Source organism: Ruditapes philippinarum, unplaced genomic scaffold (genome assembly GCF_026571515.1).
Source record: "Ruditapes philippinarum isolate M1 unplaced genomic scaffold, ASM2657151v2 ctg2972_1_1_1_1, whole genome shotgun sequence".
In the NCBI taxonomy this organism is placed as follows: domain Eukaryota; kingdom Metazoa; phylum Mollusca; class Bivalvia; order Venerida; family Veneridae; genus Ruditapes; species Ruditapes philippinarum.
Genome location: NW_026852311.1, coordinates 20,267 through 41,024, shown reverse-complemented (window position 1 = coordinate 41,024; position 20,758 = coordinate 20,267). Strand labels below are relative to the sequence as shown.

General features: G+C 34.5%; 1 protein-coding gene across 1 annotated transcript in view; it reads left to right on the top strand.

Moving 5' to 3' along the window:
• The first annotated feature begins 4,608 nt into the window (after positions 1 to 4,608).
• LOC132756432 (sushi, von Willebrand factor type A, EGF and pentraxin domain-containing protein 1-like) overlaps positions 4,609 to 20,758 on the top strand; it is a 34,691-nt gene continuing 18,541 nt past the window's right edge. Inside the window, exons 1-14 of the mRNA XM_060747507.1 lie at positions 4,609 to 4,953; positions 5,933 to 6,188; positions 8,745 to 8,918; positions 10,379 to 10,540; positions 11,123 to 11,302; positions 11,634 to 11,813; positions 12,100 to 12,294; positions 13,102 to 13,187; positions 13,753 to 13,915; positions 15,126 to 15,362; positions 15,546 to 15,737; positions 17,255 to 17,379; positions 17,589 to 17,661; positions 19,894 to 20,046. Of these exons, the coding sequence (XP_060603490.1) occupies positions 4,609 to 4,953; positions 5,933 to 6,188; positions 8,745 to 8,918; positions 10,379 to 10,540; positions 11,123 to 11,302; positions 11,634 to 11,813; positions 12,100 to 12,294; positions 13,102 to 13,187; positions 13,753 to 13,915; positions 15,126 to 15,362; positions 15,546 to 15,737; positions 17,255 to 17,379; positions 17,589 to 17,661; positions 19,894 to 20,046 (2,521 nt within the window). The remainder of the gene's footprint in view (positions 4,954 to 5,932; positions 6,189 to 8,744; positions 8,919 to 10,378; positions 10,541 to 11,122; positions 11,303 to 11,633; positions 11,814 to 12,099; positions 12,295 to 13,101; positions 13,188 to 13,752; positions 13,916 to 15,125; positions 15,363 to 15,545; positions 15,738 to 17,254; positions 17,380 to 17,588; positions 17,662 to 19,893; positions 20,047 to 20,758) is intronic.

Here is a 20,758-nt window from a genome sequence, read left to right as displayed (position 1 = left end):
CAGATCTGTATTATTTCAGCCTTCACTTGGCCCCTATGCACACCACGTGATTAAGAACATTTTGCTCTTTACGAACGTTGTACATTATAAATGCATACCTTTAAATAGTTAAACGCTAATAAATTTTTTTATACCATTAACAAAAAGTCAAAAGACGGAACAGAGCCGCAGCCGTTCGTCCAATTTAATCTAATAAACAATAACGAATTTAGTGTTTGATATTATTTTTATAAAACTTTCGATGTACTTGTCAGACAGATTGAATTTGACCAAATTAAATGTATTATGGTTCGATTGAAATACTGCTATCCTTGAACCCAATGACCCCAAACTCTATCCAAACTTGAATGACCTCTTAAGGTTCCTTGTTAATATGTGAAAGTGGTAAAAAATACAAAAGTGGTATAAGAAAGTGTAAAAATCTACTGTTAGCACAAGTGACATTAACGTTGTAAAGGCCAGCATTGAACTATCCAACTGTCCTTGGCATGTTTCTATTAAACTTGAAATACATACACTTAGAAATAAAGGCTTAATGAGCAAAAAAGGTTTCAACAAAAAATATTTCACACCAATGAACTTGACCTTAGAGATCTTACGGAAGATATCATTAAATTAATTAAATTTAAAATAAATCCAACTTACCGTAATAGGTTCACCATACAAGACATATTTTCAAAGTGAAAAAGGAAATATTCGGGAAAATGGATGGCACAGTTATATAACTTGGCAATAAAATGCACTTTGGCCGAGGGATCACTTTGTTTCCAGAATTTTCTATTGATAAGTAAGTGTGGAAATTATGAAATAACAAGAATAAAGATTAACAAGGCAAAGGCACGTTCACATGACGCCGCCTCCGGACACACCCAAGTAGGGCACCCAGAATGCACCAAACAAAAACCTGGAGTGGACACAAGGGCGAAAGGAGTGGGACATGTAATGTGAAATAATATAAAGCCATTTGTATAGACATAACTTTAGATAAATCCAACTGGCCGGTTAAGGTTAACCTCATACGAACAGATTGACAGACGGACGGACATTTCAATTTATTTATGCACGGGGGCATAAAAACTATAAAGCATTTTGATCGTTCCATTTTTTTATAACATGTCACTAATTTTAGGCTGTCAGACTCCTTGACTACCAGCTTTAGGCTGTTAGACTGCTAAGTTCAGCGTCTTGGAGGTAAAGGTGTATTTTTTCATGGTAAAGGTGTATTTTTTCATAATCAAACATGTGTATGTGCTTTTGCATGACCTTTCATAGACATTTTTCTGTATTTTAAATCGTTTCAATATTTATAATATATGTCACTAACTTAAAGCTACTAGAATGCCGACTTTAGGATGTTGGATTGCCAACTTCAGGTTGCAAGGTTGATATCGATGTTAGGCTATCTGCTCAGAATGCTCGGCTACCGACGTGAGGCTTCTAGGGCGTTAGGCAAACTTCTAAGGCTGGTCATCAACAATTTAGGCTTCCTCTTCCGACTGCGAGACAATTTGTCTCCTCAGTCTACTAGGCCATCATTCTGCCGCCTCAGGAAGCCAGACCGTTAACCTGTCTCTTCTGCCAATTTTACAGACATGATTGTACAAAACTGGTTACGAAACAATGCCAATTTTGCAGTTTCATACAAATAGTAGACAATTGTATAATTATCAATATGTACTTGCATAAGATCAGCTAAAAATCGGACGCAAAACAATATTCAAATATTTACAAGATGAGAATTATTGTCGTCTTAATTGTAGCGCATTTTCATAATTATGTTTTAAAATCACTCGCTTTCAAACGGAAATAATTTGTCGCGAGTAGATATATTTAATTGATACAATAAAACTCGAGTTCAACATAAAATTACAGTTTGCAACATTTAACGGTAGTGTTGCAATATTTAATGGTGAGGGAAGTTCGGGAGACATTTAACTTTAACATTGCGACATTTAACGGCAAATGATTTTGCGACATTTGCCGGCGCTTTCGACATTTAGCGGCAAATGTGCGACATTAAGCGACAAGTGAGACATATAACGGCGCCGCAACCAATATAAAGCCTACAATTGAAATATACAACTGCGTTTTAGAAAATGATGCAAAATTATAATTTGAAGTATTTGGGCAACAATGGATAAAGCAAAATGATCTGTGTCGATTCCAAAGAATTTTATAAAAATTCTGGTCCGTTTCTAGGTGCAAGTTTACTATCACTTTTGTTTTATCAAATAGTTCTGCTAGCAACATATACCAAATGAAGCGAACAATTGAGGAAGGTGTATATACATATATCTGATTATCAGTCATTTCCAACAAAAAGAGTAAAACACAAAAATATACATTTTCATGTGAAGATGGCGGTGTTTGTTTACGACCAAGTTATGATTCCCAGCCCTGCACTATATCAAAGTGCAATTATCACTGAAAAAATTTATGAATACTTCTGATAACCTTATCTTTCGTGTCTATGATGCTTTTATCTCCGACTTGCATATTGTATATAGCTTTCATTGCAACAGTTTTTTTTACTGCAGTTTTGACTGTCTATTTTCCGACAAGAAATCTGATTGGGTTACCATGCTTGTGTGTTGAGGACAGATAATTATCAAGGAGCATTAGAAAAATATTTAAGAGAGAATTAAATATGAATGCATGCATGCATGCATTTTCCTCACCCTGTGACACAAGGAATTTAGAATCTTACAAAAAAAAGGTTTTTCTATTCGCAAGAAAAACAATATTGACATTATTTACAAAAAAAATGATTACAATCAACAAAACTATTTTAAAAACGGATTTACAATAAAATGATAAAGAATAAAATAAAAGATAAATAAAAGAAAATAAATAAATAAATAAAATGCAAGGCAATGCAGGCAGGCAAGGAAGCATAATAAATAGATAAATAAATCAATAACATTGATTATACATCTCTCATAGATTCTTCTTATCTTAGAATGTTTTAAACTACAGTAAACAGAAGTGAAAATTGATGCTTAAAGAAAGTAAATAGTTTTACAAATTTGTCCCATATCATTGGCATATCATTTCAAGTCTATTTATTCAATCTCTAAATAATGTAAACAAAATATTGAACCAAAACCTGTATATCTAGGAATTACGATATATTTAACGGCTACAGTGTACCTTACGCACACTTATATAAAACATATGCTGTTATAATTTCATGTAAAGAAAATAACTTGAAATGAAAAGTAGTTTTTTTTCTTCTGTATATCAAATATGCGAGAACAGCATACGGTATAGAATAGTCTTAAATCATTGAAGGAAGTTGTAAGCTGTAAAGTTTACCTTTCTTTGTTGCTCGAACATTAAAGCTATAAAAGATGAAAGTTGTTTTGCTGTTTGTGTGTTACGTAATTTTTTTAAGTGACGGATTTACGGAATTTAATCAGGCTTTTGGCGACGAAGATGAAGTTGTAAAATTTAATTATAATCAATATTTACAGAAACCACATTCTACGAGAGTGGATTCTAAATCTAAAGTAGAAACGCTTGGAAATATCCTAAAAGGTGAGTTGATTTATTAAAATAATAAATACCATATTTATGTATTGTAAAAATAAATAAATAAAATGAAGTAGTAGTATAGAGAACGCCTTAAATAATGCTCATATAAGTTGGCATGTCATTTGTTTTATTTTAGTAATTAACATGATTCTATTACATAAAGTTCTGCACACAAAAAAATGCAACAAATAAACAACAAAAACAACGACAACACAAAGATGGTTTCATATGCTTTCTCAAAAGAGCACAACTTTTTGCGGGGAAATTCATTAGAGGCAATCTCCATATCAAAAGCACAGGCACGAGTATCGGACGTGGGAAGAAAATATGACAACATTGATACAAAATCTCTGCGTTCATCACAAATGTATCAAAAAAATGCCCCCTTAAAAATATATTATAAGTAAACTTATAGTATATTTTCAAGGGGGCATTATTTTTGTTGGTTTTTTACACATTTAAGATTAACACAGAGGTTTTTTATCAATGTGGTCATATTTTCTTCCCAGGCCCGATACTCGTGCCTTTGATTAAAAGCGCCCAAGCCACATATCTCTGTTACGTACGAGCGTTATCTGCGTCACTTACGAACATGTATCACATACGCACTGCATTTCCTTACCCATATAAACTGGTCAAAATTTGGGTGTGCAATTATTGTGTACCAAACCACGCCTACTTTTCACATTTTGGTGATCTGTTTAAATGAGAGCCTGATGAGAAAAATGTTCTACGTGGCATAGCATTCTTCGATCTTTGAAAAAGAAGCATATTTTTTAAAATCGGATGATTTTATAAACTGCGTTTACCTTTTTCTGCTTTGTTTTGGTCGATGGCTCTATAACGGAAGTGTCGTTGGCTCTCATTTAAACAGATCACCAAAATAAGAAAGAGCCACTGTTTAGTAGGCATGCAAACGGTCGCTTTTTGTTGAACATAGCGAAACTCCTATATTCGTACCCGAAGCACACGCACACATTACGCGGAACATAACACCATTAAAATTCGAGTGCCGGTAATTGTCCATGAACACATTCTTGAAACTGTTTGTCATTTAAAAAAAAATAAAAATTTATGTTTATCTTTCACACTGGCCACATTCAAGAGCTAAAGAAAACAGCGAACAAACAAATTGATCTGGTATTTCTAGTTGACAGTTCTACAAGTGTCGGGGAGAACAACTTTAGAAAAGAAATCAAATTCGTAAAACAACTTTTGTCAGATTTTACTGTTGATGTAAATCACACGCGGGTCTCGGTTATTACGTTTTCCTCACGTGGGCGCGTGATTCGTCACGTGGACTATTTAGCAGACGACCACAAAGACCGCCACAAATGTTCCCTCCTTGAAGAAGATTTGAAGCAAATAACATATTCAGGCGGAGGTACCTTTACTCTAGGAGCTCTCTTGGAAGCAAAGGTAAACAAAAAGGCTTATTTGCACAGGTTCACGAGGTCAAATTCTTAATATTGAATGCTTTTTTTCTAACGGGATTCCGAATGTTCAAACATTTAAAGGTCTAATGCAATAAGAGTGTCATTTTTATCATTTTTTGAGAATTCAGACTACAGTAGTGTTCCCTATAATGCTAACATCAAACTAAGTTAGGATCTACTGATAAGTGCGTTATGTATACTTTTTAAAATAGTTAAGGTCACAGCTCGGTGTGTTGCAATCCATCCTGGAACGAATACATTACCGGAAAGACTTATTGATCTTTGAAAATAATTGATTGATAATACATAGCTGAAACCGCCTCCGTGGTCGAGGGGTTAGATCGATGACTTCTAATCCAGTTACCTCTCTGGCGTGGGTTCAATCCCCGGGAGATGCCTTGGTAGTTTATCGTGGAGGAAGGTAGTCTAGTACTGGTGTAACTATCCAGGAACGATGGTTAGGAAACTACCCGCCTATATGACTGAAATATTGTTGAAAACGGCGTAAAATGAAACAAACAAACAGCTGAATATACGGTAAAAAGCAAAAAAACCAACAAACAAACATAAACTAAAAAAATCAATCAAAAGGGAGTATTCAAGTAATATTTGTAATAACAACAATGAACTCGCAATGTATATATTTTTCTTTACCATACATGTAAATATAGATGCACATCTCGTTTTATGTTAGACAGAATGCTACGGTGCGAGGGTGGATATTTGTTGTTGTTGTTGCATACGATAGTACGGATTCTGGAATATAAAAATGTAAAATTGATGGAAGCTTCATTTAGTTTATTGTAAAAATAATTTCAAGAATGGTCAGTAGTAACATTTATAGATGACAAGCGAGTATGTTGTAGTGACTTAAAATATAATCAATTGAACAGGACACACAACCTCCTATTTTGCGTTTTATTATTTTTCAAATCGCTATCTTGCTATTCTTTATTATTCAGAAAGTCTTGACAAATGCCCGACAGACGGCGAACAAGGCGATATTTTTAGTAACAGATGGCTTCTCTAACGGCGGTAACCCTAGACCGGTTGCCCGAAGACTTAGGCGACAGGGAATTAAGATATTTACGTTTGGAATACAGAACGGGAATGTAAGAGAACTGTACGACTTTGCTTCTCATCCAAAGAACGAGTCGACCTACATTCTAGACAGTTTTGAGGAATTTGAAGCACTTGCGAAAAGGGCTCTACATGAAGGCACGTTATTATTTTCTTTATCTGTTATATGATATGAAATCTGTCTATATTTCATGTAACTACATAATTTGGGACAACACTTTATATGCCGACTGTCAACTTTTCATGATATTTATAATATATATCAATATAATCATTTGAGGCGTCCACAGCCAGGTGGTTAAGATTCAATTGTTCATTAATTCAAAAAGGATCGGGTTTTAACATTACTATCATTTCAAAACAATTCAGGTTTGAGAAATTACATATAAATCAGAATTTCAAACCGAAAAAAACGACATAGAAAGTTATGTAGTCTACTTTCAGTGGTATCCGGGTTGAAATTATCTTGATAAAGCAGAAAGCCAGAAATATGTATACCCATGTATATTGACATCTTTTAGTAGATTATGAATAGCAACGTCTTCTCCCTTTTGAAGTTCTAACACCGCCGTCAAGCTAGAGGTCGCGTCACACGCGAGTCTGTTCCATAAAGATATATGTTAGCGACGCCTTTTCCATTCTGTACCATCAGACAGTGTATAGTTCCACTATTTACACCGAAAATACGTACGTTCCAGTTACGGTAGCTTGGAAATCCAAAGTATGGCTGCTATAAGCATTTCCTACGTTTATACGAACGTTTGATTAGGAGCAACGTGTCCCAAATGATGACTTCTGATTGTTTCAAAAAATGGAACATTGACGTCGCTTTCTATTTTCTTTTGCCTAAAAAGATTTTTTTCTAAAATGACTGGTGTCCACACCTGAAAAAAGATGAGACCCTTGACCCACCATAGCATGCCAATTTTAACAGTCCATGTTTTTTTCCGTTTTTTTCACTACGATTTGATTTGTTTAAGCCCTATGATACAAACAATCGTATACATAATTTTATTTTGAGGTATAAAATAATCTCATGTTCTTCTGTAGTAATTGATATCGTATTGGACTCTAAGATATTAACAACAGACACAATGAAAGTTTTAAAAATTCATACAATATGACAAAATATTGTCTTCTGAACATAATACTAGTATATATGTAAATTCACTAAATAACTGTCAGATTACACTACCTGTACACATATAATATTAGATGTATGTGTGGAGATTTTACTTATACTATTATATGACCTTTTAAAGTGAAAACTAAAGTACATTTCGTGCAAATAAGCAACTACCAACTTTACATATAATCATACATATTAAAACCTGATGTTGAAATATCCAAATCATTTCTTTCCAGAGCTTTGTAAGTATCTGTCGAAAATTCTACATTTGATTTCATTTTTAAACTCCCCGAAAAATTTCGGGGGAGCATATAGTCGCCGGGTTGTCCGTCCGTCTGTCAGTCCGTCCGTACATACGTACGTACGCCCCGAGTTCAAGTCCGGTCCATAACTTCGTTATTTGAAATATGAACGAAGTCGGATTTTACAACTATTTCACAGAAATGATCACCATATTGAGACGACATGTCGCGCGCAAAGTTGGGTCGCTACCTTGAAGGTCAAGGTCACAGCATGACCTTGCAGCAAAATCGTGTCCGGCCCATAACTTTGTTATTTGAAGTCGGATTTTACAACTATTTTACAGAATGATCACCATATAAAGACTACGTGTCGCGCGCAAAATTTGGGTTGCTACCTTGAAGATCAAGGTCAAAGCATGACCTTGCAGCAAAATCGTGTTCGGCCCATAACTTTGTTATTTAAAGTCGGATTTTACAACTATTTCACAGAAATGATCACCATATTGAGACGACGTATTGCGCGCAACATTTGAGTTGCTTTTTCACTTTGAACCCTGTCTGTGACATAACTCTACACTACAAGAGGTATACCTTCCTGTGTCCAAAACATATTCGGGGAGCATCACCCGGTTCAACCGGCTCTTGTTTCTTATATGGTCGCGCGTTTGCAAGACTCGGATCTGAGTTCCCATTTGTTGGTACTCGGATTGTAGGGCAGTTATTTGTGTCTCAAGAGCTGCCACTTTCTGTCGAAGTTCGGTATTCTCGTCTGCTTGGAGATCAGACTTTACTTCCAACGTGTTAAATCGTTTAAAAATCTTCCCTCAAACATTTTCATCAGAGCGAACTTAAGTTTTTGTCTTTACTGCAATCACTTGCATCCATACAAAAGAATTACACAACAATATAAAAGCCAAGTCGCTAGTTGCATGACTCGTGTTTTGAAAAGAAAGTTTAAAATGAAAATTTGTTGATCATTGCAAATATTAACTGATAAAATATTGTAGGAATGAGATCCAAATGACGAACTTAAGTGCAAATTAATCTTACATCTAGTTCGTGGCGGTAATCCCTGGGTGACACGTGCTCACCGAAAATTTATTATTTTACTTTATTTCCCAGAATCACTAACAAAGAATACACGGATGTTTATAAAACTTCTGTCACGTTTGTATGGGACTGGTTTTTGTTGTTATATAATGGCACTTGTCCATATTCCTACACAAAAACAACACCAAGAACAATAGACAAACAAAACATATTCCCCTAACCTACAACAGTATAAAAACAATGAAAAATATAAAGCTTCTTAGTGTTTTGCAGATTTAACCTCCGGGAGGTATATTGAGCAAGTTCCCTCGAAATGTAATCGGCTGTGTGTAGACAGGGATTGTTGTGACACGGTCGCCACGTGCAATTGTGGCACACATACTGGCAAATATGAGTGCATGTGTCCCGCTGGATTTTTCGGTAATGGTCTGTTCGGAGGATGTCAAGGTAAGTTGTTCCCACAATAATATATATTGCGTTGATGTAAATACATAATTTGTTTTACATTTGGTCGAACGTTTAGCGGCGCGATACTTTTTTAAGCGAGGTGAAATGGCGCGATACGGAATAATGGCGGATGTTAGACTGTAAACACACGTCAAAGTGACTATATTTTATAAAATTATTACAGACATTGGCTATAAAAAATGCAAACTTTGTGTGAATGATGTTGGGCTCAGACCTAATTGTGTTTGATCGAAATCATAGAAGTGTAGGTACAATAGTAAAAAGGTTATTGAAGGTAAACGGCAGTTACTGATTTTTCGTTTGTGACAAAGTCATAAAATCAAAGCAATTTTCTTGAATGTTAGTTTTTCATTTTCGAATGCTTTGACAATACGTATAATTTATTATAATAAGTATAATATAGTTAACTGTTCACTTATGAAAGGAAACTTCTTTTCAGTAAATTATTGTCAACAGATATTGATCAGCCGATCTTGAAAACGCATTGTGCAGTACCAAAGGTTTTGCGTATAGTAAGTTTATCGGACCAAATATCATACGTACAGCAAGAAATACGAAAATATTGTATATGCGAAATAGATAGTTGTAACTTTTCGTGTATTTTGTTTAGCTATTTTGGTAAACATTATGTTGCTAGAACTAATCAAATAGTCTGTAATTGTATTCTTCCTTTATTTATGTCAGATTGCCGATGACATTTGAAGTAGCAAATATATCAATAACTTTCTCCTTACAATGAAATAGATTCTTTTATTTCGATAACCATATACAAATATATCTTCCGATCAGCATGCATTATATTATTTGAACAAAAATTACAACATACAACAAATATTTGAAGCAAACTGGTTCTTAGGCACATTATTTGTTACTTTCCTCCGACATATCGTGCCCTTTCACCTCGCTTAAAAAAGTTGAATACATGTACATGTAAGAAATGGAAATCATTGGTCATAGTTGTGTTTTCATGAGTCCTTAGGGAGGAAGATGTAAATTACTCTGAATGTGAAGTGATTCAGACAATTTAGTACCTACTAGTGCAATGTAAGTTTATTTCGTCTTATAATCCAGGGGTATTTATGATTCAGAGTATGCAGTTGTAGACTGTATTATAGACAATAATATTGAATTTAAGCGAGTCTATAGAAATATCAAATCCATTTTAATATATATGCAACATTGACAGCTTATTTAAAGGTATTTATAAGCTACATGCACAGTTGCTTACAGGAACTCCTCCGAGGTAAAAAAAAAACCTTAAACATACAATTTGAAAATCTTACATAGATCGAGTGAGTGCGTGATCTGAAATTTATTTTGCACACAAGTTATTGACGATATCAAACCTAAGTTGGAGTACTTTTAAAGCTCCCATTGTAGTGAGAATATTCATGTTAGAATGTATTGTTCTTAAAATCACCCTTCACCTTTCCTTGTAGAATGCCCATCTGGAACATATAAGCCCGAAAAAATTCCAGGAGATGTGTTAACGTGCATAAAATGTCCGGATGAAAATCAGATCACAGTACCCGGGGCCACATCGGTTCACCAGTGCGTGTGTAAGAAGGGTTACAGGAACTTTAAAAACAAAGGATGTGCAGGTAAGAGGCCGGTCGTATATTTTCCCGTCATATACTCCATAGATATAGCGTTCATATCATAGAAGTGCCCAACCATACATCATTTAAGTAATGAGTGTGCAAGTGGCGTCACCATGACGTTATTAAATAAGAACCATAAATGATTAGCTATAGGTGTGAATCAAGGACGTCAGTAAATCAAATCTACAACATATGAGATTACTTCTAAACCTTATCACTTCATCAAATCAACACTGTTAAGCATTGCATGAAAGTACCACTTCATGAAATCAACACGGTAATTCATTAAACTGACACAGATTTGTGATTTTCGACAACGGAAAAAGGACAATGCGGACAATGCGTGGACGTGTCGTAATATGAACGTGACGTTATACAGATTACGTACAAAACTACCCTATAAACCAGTTATTATTACTGTACCGTGTATTTAAATATTTTCTTTTTCATATCGTTAACTGGCAACATGTTTGCTGCAGATCTGTCACGTGATATATTTTGTTGTTGGACTTTTATATGTTCTTTTATCAACAATGTCGAACGATGTCACTTACAACCTGATGATTTATTTTACTTACATAGTGTTAAAATGTCCATCACTTGAAGTACCAAAGAACGGCTACTTTGTTAATGACAAGTGCAAACACGTGTTTAATGCGGCCTGTGGACTGCGGTGCAAGCCTGGATACGAGCTTCGCGGAAGCAGTTTGAGAATTTGTAGAGAGGACAGCAAGTGGTCCGGCACTGAAACTGAATGTTTTAGTACGTTAATGCAATATACTTGTAATTGCTTCATATTTTCCAGTTTTTAATGCTTTTTATGATGACTACAGAGGTAATAATCTGAGTTTCTTTTTCTGAAACCAACTTAATTATCAGTACGTTTTTTTTCTCATATTAATACAGGGCTATATAGTGTTCACTTATCGAAGTAAGAAAGTATACATAATTTTAAAAATAAATAAGAATTTGGACATATGGGACAGAGGGTTTATCTGAGTTTCATGCTGTTAGTGTTAGAAATATAAGAAGGAACGAAAAACGCAGACATGAATTATAATTCTACTTGATTTATTTACTCTCCAAATTTTAGTAAAAACTTGTCCAGCGTTGATGACCCCGAAAAATGGAAACATGATTTGTACAACAAACGACTTCAGTTTTAACACCGTGTGTAGATTTACATGTGACACTGGGTACAAACTTGTTGGTTCCCAAAAACGCACTTGTCTGGCCATAGCGTCCTGGACTGGAATAAATATACGATGCAGAGGTAAACATGTCTTTAAGAAAAGTAATTCATGTTTTGGCGGAAGGCCATCTTTATACAGTTTGACTTCCTGTACAACTGATGGGGAAGAACTGAATATTCATTAGAAGAAGAATTTTCATTAGTAATTTTAAATTACAAATTGTAATCTGGCATGCATACACCCTAACCTCCACCCCGAAAAAACACCCCTAAAACAAAAAACATATTTTTGTATCGTTGGCATTACAGAGAGTCTGCGGGCAATGTCGATAAAAACGATAAAACTATGATTTATTATCTTTATTAGAGATTACATGCAGACCGCTGCCGATTGTGCGAGATGGAAGTATCTATCCCCTGGCATGCACTGCCGGCGACGTAGCATTCGGAACCACGTGTTCAGTCACGTGCCATCCGGGATATTCACTGATTGGACCACACAGTAAACAGTGTCTTCTCGAAGGGGTTTGGGCACCAGCTTCAGATATTAGTCAGTGTGTTGGTAAGTCGGAAACCAGTCAGGCCACAGTATCCTATCGTTCAGTTTACATCATCTAGAAACAAGTAACATTTGTGATATGTCGAGTTGACGGTATGATGGCTTAAATCGCTCATACCGAGACGAGTTTCGGATGTAAAATTCTGTCCGACAAAAAAGACTTACCTGCAAAAAATTTATATATCTTCGTTATCACTATCGGAGACGATGGAGAAAAACAGTTTAACTTTCAAATTAAGAAATTAGAAAGATGCATTCTTCCTAACATTTCAAAGAAAGTATACATTTTGTGAAACTGTAAACTGAAAATTTATTGTCATCAAAGTAAAAAAAATGCAACTAGATATTTCAGTTCTAAAACATAAGTGACAAAATTAAAGCCAATAGCAATTTATCATTTCAGTAAGGCTTCAATAGGTTTTGCATTATAATATTTGTAATCTATTTTGAAAATGATGCTTTAAAGCCACCATAAATACTTTTGGTACCTATACCACAAATGTCACGTGATGCCATTGCCTCTGTATAATAAAAATATTCTCAAAATATTCCTATTATAATATTAATTATAAACTATATAAGTTTCACAATTTATATTTCATACAGTCAAATGGTTTCAATGTACTTGAAATTAGAAATGGTCTAAGCTGTAATATCATTCATTTAGAACTTTTTGCGCATGGCAAGGAAAGCAATGCTAGTCAGATATATACATGTATATGTATTCAAATTTTTTAAATCATTGATATTTCATATCATTTTTGGCCAGACAGTTCTAACTTGTCTTACACTCACTTAAACCTGTTACAGACACGGAAGCGCCGTTCATAATGTGTCCATACAATATTGAAGCGGAGACGGATCTTAATGAAAACTCTGCCACCGTGTCCTGGCAGGTAAGACAAACTAATGAAACAATCATCACTATTTTTTCTACATTAAAACTGTTTCCCCATCTTTAAAAGCCATTTTAAAATCATAACCACACAGATGTTTAGATGACCAGTTAGTGCTTATTTACTTTATTTCGCAGCTGTTTAATGTCATTTAACCCAACAACGAATTACTTTAGAAATAAATAGAAGATAATGAAATCCATAACTATATGACATAAAAAGCAAAATTAAACTCAGATACAGTCTGCTTGACCAAAGATATGATAATATTTTCATTTTCGAGACTGCCAGATTTTTTTAGTTTACTTGTGTGTACGATTTTACGTATTCTATAATCAATACCTTGAACGAATAAACACGAAGCCATGAATGGGATTGGACGCGGAAAGCAAGCCATGCATTACTAGCCCGAAGCGTTAACCATTTGCCATTGTGCCAGTTCGGGAATATTTGTATGGTCCTCATGTCCTTTATCTTGTAGAACCGTGTGTAATTTTATACAATTAAATGATAATAAAAACTTCTCTTATGATTCGACATACTAGTACTCTATTATACATTACAGGTACCTTTAGCAGTAGATAATTCCGGATACGATCCTATATTATCTTCCGTACCAGCGGCAATGCCACCTGAACGATTTCCCATCGGCACGACAAAGGTGACGTATTTGGCCGAGGACCTAAACAAGAACAAAGCCGATTGCCATTTTTATATTATCGTTAAAGGTATGATATTGTGAGGAGCTACAATGAGTTTAAAAAGATTACATAATGTCAGTATCCAAATGTTTTCAACATTGTAGGATATATTACTAATGAACTGTTCAATTTTAAGCACGTTTTCACTTCAAATGTAAGACTCAATAACCCCTCATATGAAGTTCATCACGACATTATGAACATAAAACAAGGCCATTATGCAAAAAGTACGGCCTTTATAAGGACTCGGCTATTATGAGATTGGAGAATTTTGATTGGCTCTCCAGCTCGGCCATTATGAATCTGCTTTATTTTCCATTGGAAAAAAGTCGCCATTTTGAATTACTGCAAGGTAGGTTTCCGAGGCATTTTTAAAACAAGCATCTCATTTGCAATATCTCACAACAACGGAATTTCACATTAGTTATTTTTGTTCACTTAGTACTTAACTTTTTTAGATTAGGGTAGTGTGAAGATTATTAATAAAATTGTCAGTAATTAAGTGTTTTCATAATGGCCTTGTTATTGGGCTTTAAACTGTCATATAAGCCTTCGGCCTTTGGCCACATACTAATATGACAGTCTTCAGCCCAATGAAAAAAAACAAGAATAAAGATCAACAACGGCAAAGGCAACGTTCACAGGACGCGGCCCCCGACACACTCAATAAAAAACCTGGAGCGGACATAAGGAGGAAATGAGTGGGACATGTAATGTGAAATAATATAAACTAAAACAAGCCCATAAGGGAATTAAAGGGATAAAATGGATAAGGGCTGTAAAGGTGAAAGGGGGGGGGGTTAAAAATTGGTGAGGGGGGGGATTGAGAAAATTGAGAAAACACTTAATTATTAACATTATTATATATCTTTCGTTTATAAACTACATTTCTGAAGAACAACGGAGCATCTACAACCATTTTGAATTGCAATTTGTAGAGAAAAAAATAGTTCATGTATTCGTTCTTCAGATAATTATAATTAGGGAAATAGCTAGTGGTTTCCTCAGATTTGATTATAAATGAACTGTTCTACCAAACCACCGGCTCTTATGTAATAAAGCAGTTCAAGCAGTTCGGTTAGATTTCAAGAATAATAATATTTTTTTAAAATCATAGATTGCATGGTTTTCGTTCGCTGTAAAGAACAAATATATTGGTCTTATTTTAAATGGAGATAATTTCAAATAACTCTTGTACTTACTTTTATTCATTATAATTACTTATATATTATGTCAGACAAACAGGTGCCGACCATAGACCGATGTGTTTCTCCATTACCAATTGTGTCACCGGAACCTTACGCCGAGGTCTCGTGGGAAGAGCCTATTTTTAGTGACAATTCCGGAAATGATGTCAAGATTAGACGAACACACTCACCGGGTCTTTTCTCACAGGGCAAAACGGAAGTGGTCTACACAGCATACGATGATAGTGGAAATAATAGATCTTGTGTTTTAAGTATAAACGTCATCCGTGAGTATTTATTAGCTAAATTTTATATTTGATGTTATATATTTCTATTTTAACCTTAGTATAGCAATATATTTCAGGCTATAAATGTCACTGCTTCATATCTTAAAATTGCCCCGCAGTTTTATTGTATGGCTCTTTTGAAGACCTTTCTCAGACCAACCATTTTCCCTTTTCTGTTTTCAGCTCATCCATGCGAATACCCTCCTATCCCGTTAAATGGTAACAGGGCATGTTTCGAGGACAGCGAGGGCGTAGTTTGTCAGTTCACGTGCAAAGAGGGATATGATTTCGCGATACCGCCTGCGCGTGAATATAGATGTGCATTTGATAACGTATGGGAACCAAAAGACCAGACACCAATTTCAGATTGTTCAGGTAATATCGAAATCATATGACTTGTCAGATGTGGTCATATTCTATTTTTGAACCTCTCATATAAACAAAATTGTCATAACTTCAAAACCAAATACCAAATCAGCTTTCTTCTTTGGTTGAACCATTGATAACAAATTTATTTCCGTTACAGAGTCTTAATCAACGTTTTCCCACAACAGGAACTAAAGCAAGATAACACTAATGGTTTGATCTTCCCCGCCCCTCCCCCTGCCCCCCCCCCCCCACAAAAAAAATTCTGATCGTATAGTTGTTTGTTTTTTTTTCATTTGCAGCCTACAATTATAAAAATTGTATATACGCATACCAAAAGTGTCAAATTCTGCCTCCTTTTGTATGGTATTTTAAGGCATGTGGTCTCCAATGTAAATCTGTAGAATTTACTTGTCCTAAACAACTTTATATGTGATTGAAGTAAATCGCAAAGCAGCGTTTCTATATTCCAGCGGTATCAAATGTTTCTCAAACAATCTTCAAAGGACTTTGAATTTAAGTCTCCCTACAATTTTCTGTTAACAGAAAATCTTAAATTCTAAGTACAGTAAACTCCGCTTATAACGAACTAATTGGGACATTCAAAATCTGTTCCTTATATCCGGAGTTCCTTGTAAGCATATAGCGAATTAGTTCCCTGTATCAGGAGTTTTTATAGCGAACAGATTTACATATAACGAACTGATTGTTTACCATCGTCCTCCATTTTGAAGAGCATTTGATTAAGAAATATTAGTCATATATTCAATACCCGAGAGCGTACTTTTTGGAATTTAAATAATTGCTATTCCAGTTTAAGATTTACTCCCTATGTCAATTTCTCATAAAATATAATATTTTGTTTCTAAACTCTTTTCGTTTTCTTTCTATGATTGAGAATAAACAAGATTTTGAATATCTACTTTTATAATTTAAGGAAGATAAAGATTTCTTTTAATTTAAATCAAGTGTACATTGCAGATTGCAAGCATGCGTGATTATGATGAAAACCGATTATAAATTATTATAATTATTTTACTCGAGCACAACTATTGACGAAAAGAAATAAATAACCGTTTTATCTTGGTGAAAAGAGCTCATGCTAAAAATATCCTAAATAGAAAACTATACAAATTCATTTTAATAGATGTATTGAAGTACATACAACGATAAACGGTACATTCGGCCGAGTTTTAATCCGTGCCAATGAAAACGAAAGTCTATTTACGGATAGCCAATATTTTGGAGTTCGTTATAAAAGTGTAATTTTCTGTACTTTTAACTAGATTGGGACTAAGAAATGAGTTCCTTATAAGCGATAATTCCTTATAACCGTGTTCGCTATAACCATATTTTTTATATTAAATAAAGAAGGGCAAAATTCGGGCCAAAATAAATTGTTCCCTATAACCGGAAGTTCGCTATAACCGTGTTCGCTATAAGTGAAGTTTACTGTACCTAAACTGGGATACACACCCTACCCTTTTTCTTTCTTTTACAAGTAATATTTATATGGTATGTTTTAGCATTACAGCAATCTCATGACGTCATACAACCGGCATCCTTAACCTTTGCTGGCTTAGTTGCTTGCCAGCAACGAATTGTGCTTACAAAACTGGAGAAGGACTTTGAAAACAGAGTTACAAAACGTGTAAGTATAATTATGATTTATCAATGTATAACATACTGTTTCAATATACGTAATATATCTAGATCTCGTGATATGTCAAGTACTCGATCATTCGTCATTTTTTTTTTTGAAAATGGAGTGAAATCATCTTATGAATTGCTACAGTAAACTGTTATTTTGGCTTGATGATTGAATGGTATTGATTTTCAGATTTTTATTTTCATTTCCAGATAAATGAACTTTGTGAAGAAGGCGTGGAGTGTTCTATCCGGAACCTGAAAGCGACATGTGAACAACAAGATGGTATATATTTACTACACGCTTATCATGTGCTTATCAATAGAACTAATATTCATGATAATAAAGTATAAACAGTAATTCAAGTATTTGTATTGCCCATATATTTTCATAAATACAACAATATCACTTCTAGATGACCCCATATCTCCCACTTCCTTCTCCCAACTTAAAGAGGGATTCCCCAAAATGGGAAATGCTTTCAGTCCGTTCAAATTATCGAATCAGCCTTTTCCAGTAAAATGGTATATGTTTATCCTGCATAAACTCGAATATCTTGTCTAGATATGAAAACACATTTTTACTTTATATTGTTACGAGCTAAACGCAACAGAGAAGATAGCGCAGCAACAAATGTTACAATAAAAGAAAAACAGTTATTTATAATAATACAATAAATATCAAAAGTAAAAATTAACTCACAATTATCTACGATTCAAATTTAACAAATGTCCTAATGTTTAAATCACAGTCCGAAATTCAATTGTTCACATCTCACATTCAATCAATGACCAATGTCCAAAGCAGAATATCACAATATATCCAAAACACTTCCAACACATAATTTTAGAATCCAAACGTATATATTCCTATGTATGCTTCACGATTTAATAAGAACAATAGCACACAATCATAATATCAACATCACACAATATCACAAATTAGCACACACACACACACGTCGAAGTACAAACGTTCATCTTATCAATGAGCAATCTAGAATACTAAACTACTTAGATAAAGAATACTCCAGAATGAACATGAAAAGACTTTCTTGAAAGAAGATGAACGAACAAGAAAATCTATAAAAACATCAAATAAACAAAATTATTAAAAATGGTAGTGGCATTAGTAGGTATCAAACCCACGACATCGAGATTATCAGTCCTGAACAATTCAGAAACTACATACTAAACAGATTTATAATAAAGGCTACATATTCATTTTGGCTCGAATGTGATGAAAACTTAAAGCTAATATGAACCCCTTTTGATTCCGTTGCTTGGAACTGATATCATCTGAGAAAAAAATGTAAGACCGAGAAGGGCCCGAACGTATGGTCACTGCACTGTGTTAACCCTTTCCCTCATGAGCATATTGTGAAAAATGTCCATTTTCATTGAAAAGCCTCCTGTGACAAGTTCAAACTGCTATGAAACTATGAAAAATGCTTCAATACTAATCAAACTTGGCAAAAATGTTGACTGGACCATTGCCTTTATAACGACATGCTCAGTCTTAAATTTCCTGTTACCATGGCAACGAGGGGACATCTTAAAATTGCCAGAAAATCACTATTTTGCCTTGATTTCTTCCATCAAAATTTATTTCAAAGTGCTGCAACTTCTCAAGGGATTGAGATAGAGTCAAAGGCTTTTCAGCGTTGGTTACACGTTACCTTATAATCGAACTAGGGTCATTTTTAGCCTCTCACAAGTTCAAAATTGTCTTGGCGATGAGGGGGACTCCCGCCCCCCCCCCTTCAAACCCCCCAAACAGAAGGGGGCATATACCCCTTCTGGCAACCCCCTGATGTATCTTTTGGATGGGGGCGGCGCCGAATAAGTGCTCACTTTTTAGCAACATTTCTCAAACGAAAACATGTGTTTGGGGCCCAAATAGGACATTTTTGCACTATTTGAGGCCTAAAAGGGGGGTCAAAAGTGCGTTGTTTTGCGTATATATGAGGTAAAGGGTTAACAAAAAATGATGAAAATCTTTGGAATTACCCAAAATCTAGTTTTTCCATGTTAAAATGTGGTCTTTCACCTAATTTTGGTGAAAAATTGTTGTTTTGTAACATTTTTAATTTTTTTAGTTAACCCTTTCCCTCAGAAGCATATTGTAAAAAATGGCCATTTTCATTGAAAAACCTCCTGTGACAAGTTCAAACTGCTATGAAACTATCAAAAATGCTTCAATACTAATCAAACTTGGCACAAATGTTGACTGGACTATTTTCTTTGTAACGACATACTCAGTCATCAATTTCTTGTTACCATGGCAACGAGGGGACATCTCAAAATTGCCAAAAAATCACTATTTTGCCTTAATTTTTCCATCAAAATTTTATTTCAAAGTGCTGCAACTTCTCAAGAGATTGAGATAGAGTCAAAGGCTTTTCAGCGTTGGTTACACGTTACCTTATGATCGACCTAGGGTCATTTTTAGCCTCTCACAAGTCCAACATTTTCTTGTGTCTAACTAAAGAATATATGCATTCTATTTTAATAAAAGGATCTGGATTACGCATCGGTCTTGGCCGCGATAAAAGAAGAGTCATGAAAAGAATAAAGAACAAACGTTTAAGGACGCAAAGACAGACAGAAATACAGACAGAGACGATAGAAGACAAGCAAACCATTATAACATTCAATTACCTCGTTGCAGGTAAAAACTATTATGATATTTTATATCTTAGTTTTTGGGGTAGCATCTTCAGTTAATAATTATGATAATTATTATCCTAATATCGATAGGTTGATCCGATTTCAAAAATTTTGAGATCACAACAGTTCTTCATATACTTGATTTGTTTACAAAAACAAAATATTTTTTCAACTATTTCGAAAAATTGAAATACATTTGGTACTTTCTTGGGTGTATAGACTAGTTTATTTTAGTAGTTTCTCCAAGTGGGAGACTCTATAATTGACAGTTCTTAAAGCCCTTTGGGACTGCATTGTCCTAATGTTCGTCTTCTGCCTTGCTTCGTCGGGCCCTTGTAGGTGATTTTCTTGTTGCTCTGTCTTCCTTTAGGACATTGAGTACTTTTGTTGTAGTCATTGGATTTACTTTTTTATATGTTTCTACATGATCATTTTGGTGTTTTACTTATTTAACCTTTTGTAACCATAACAACTGTTAGAATTTCACTTGGCGGGGATTCATTTTCACTGGGTCGTATGGGGGTTACGTTCATTAAACGCTGCCTTTCCTTGTTGATCTTGTTTATCATATTATATTCTCTAGTTTAAATTGAAACTAATGTTTCATGAATATTTTCACGAACAAGTCTCTTCGTTTTTCTTTGGTTACTAGTAGTTTCTTTACCAATCAAAATTTTTTGTGAAATTATTATCGACCTTTCTTTAAATAAAAG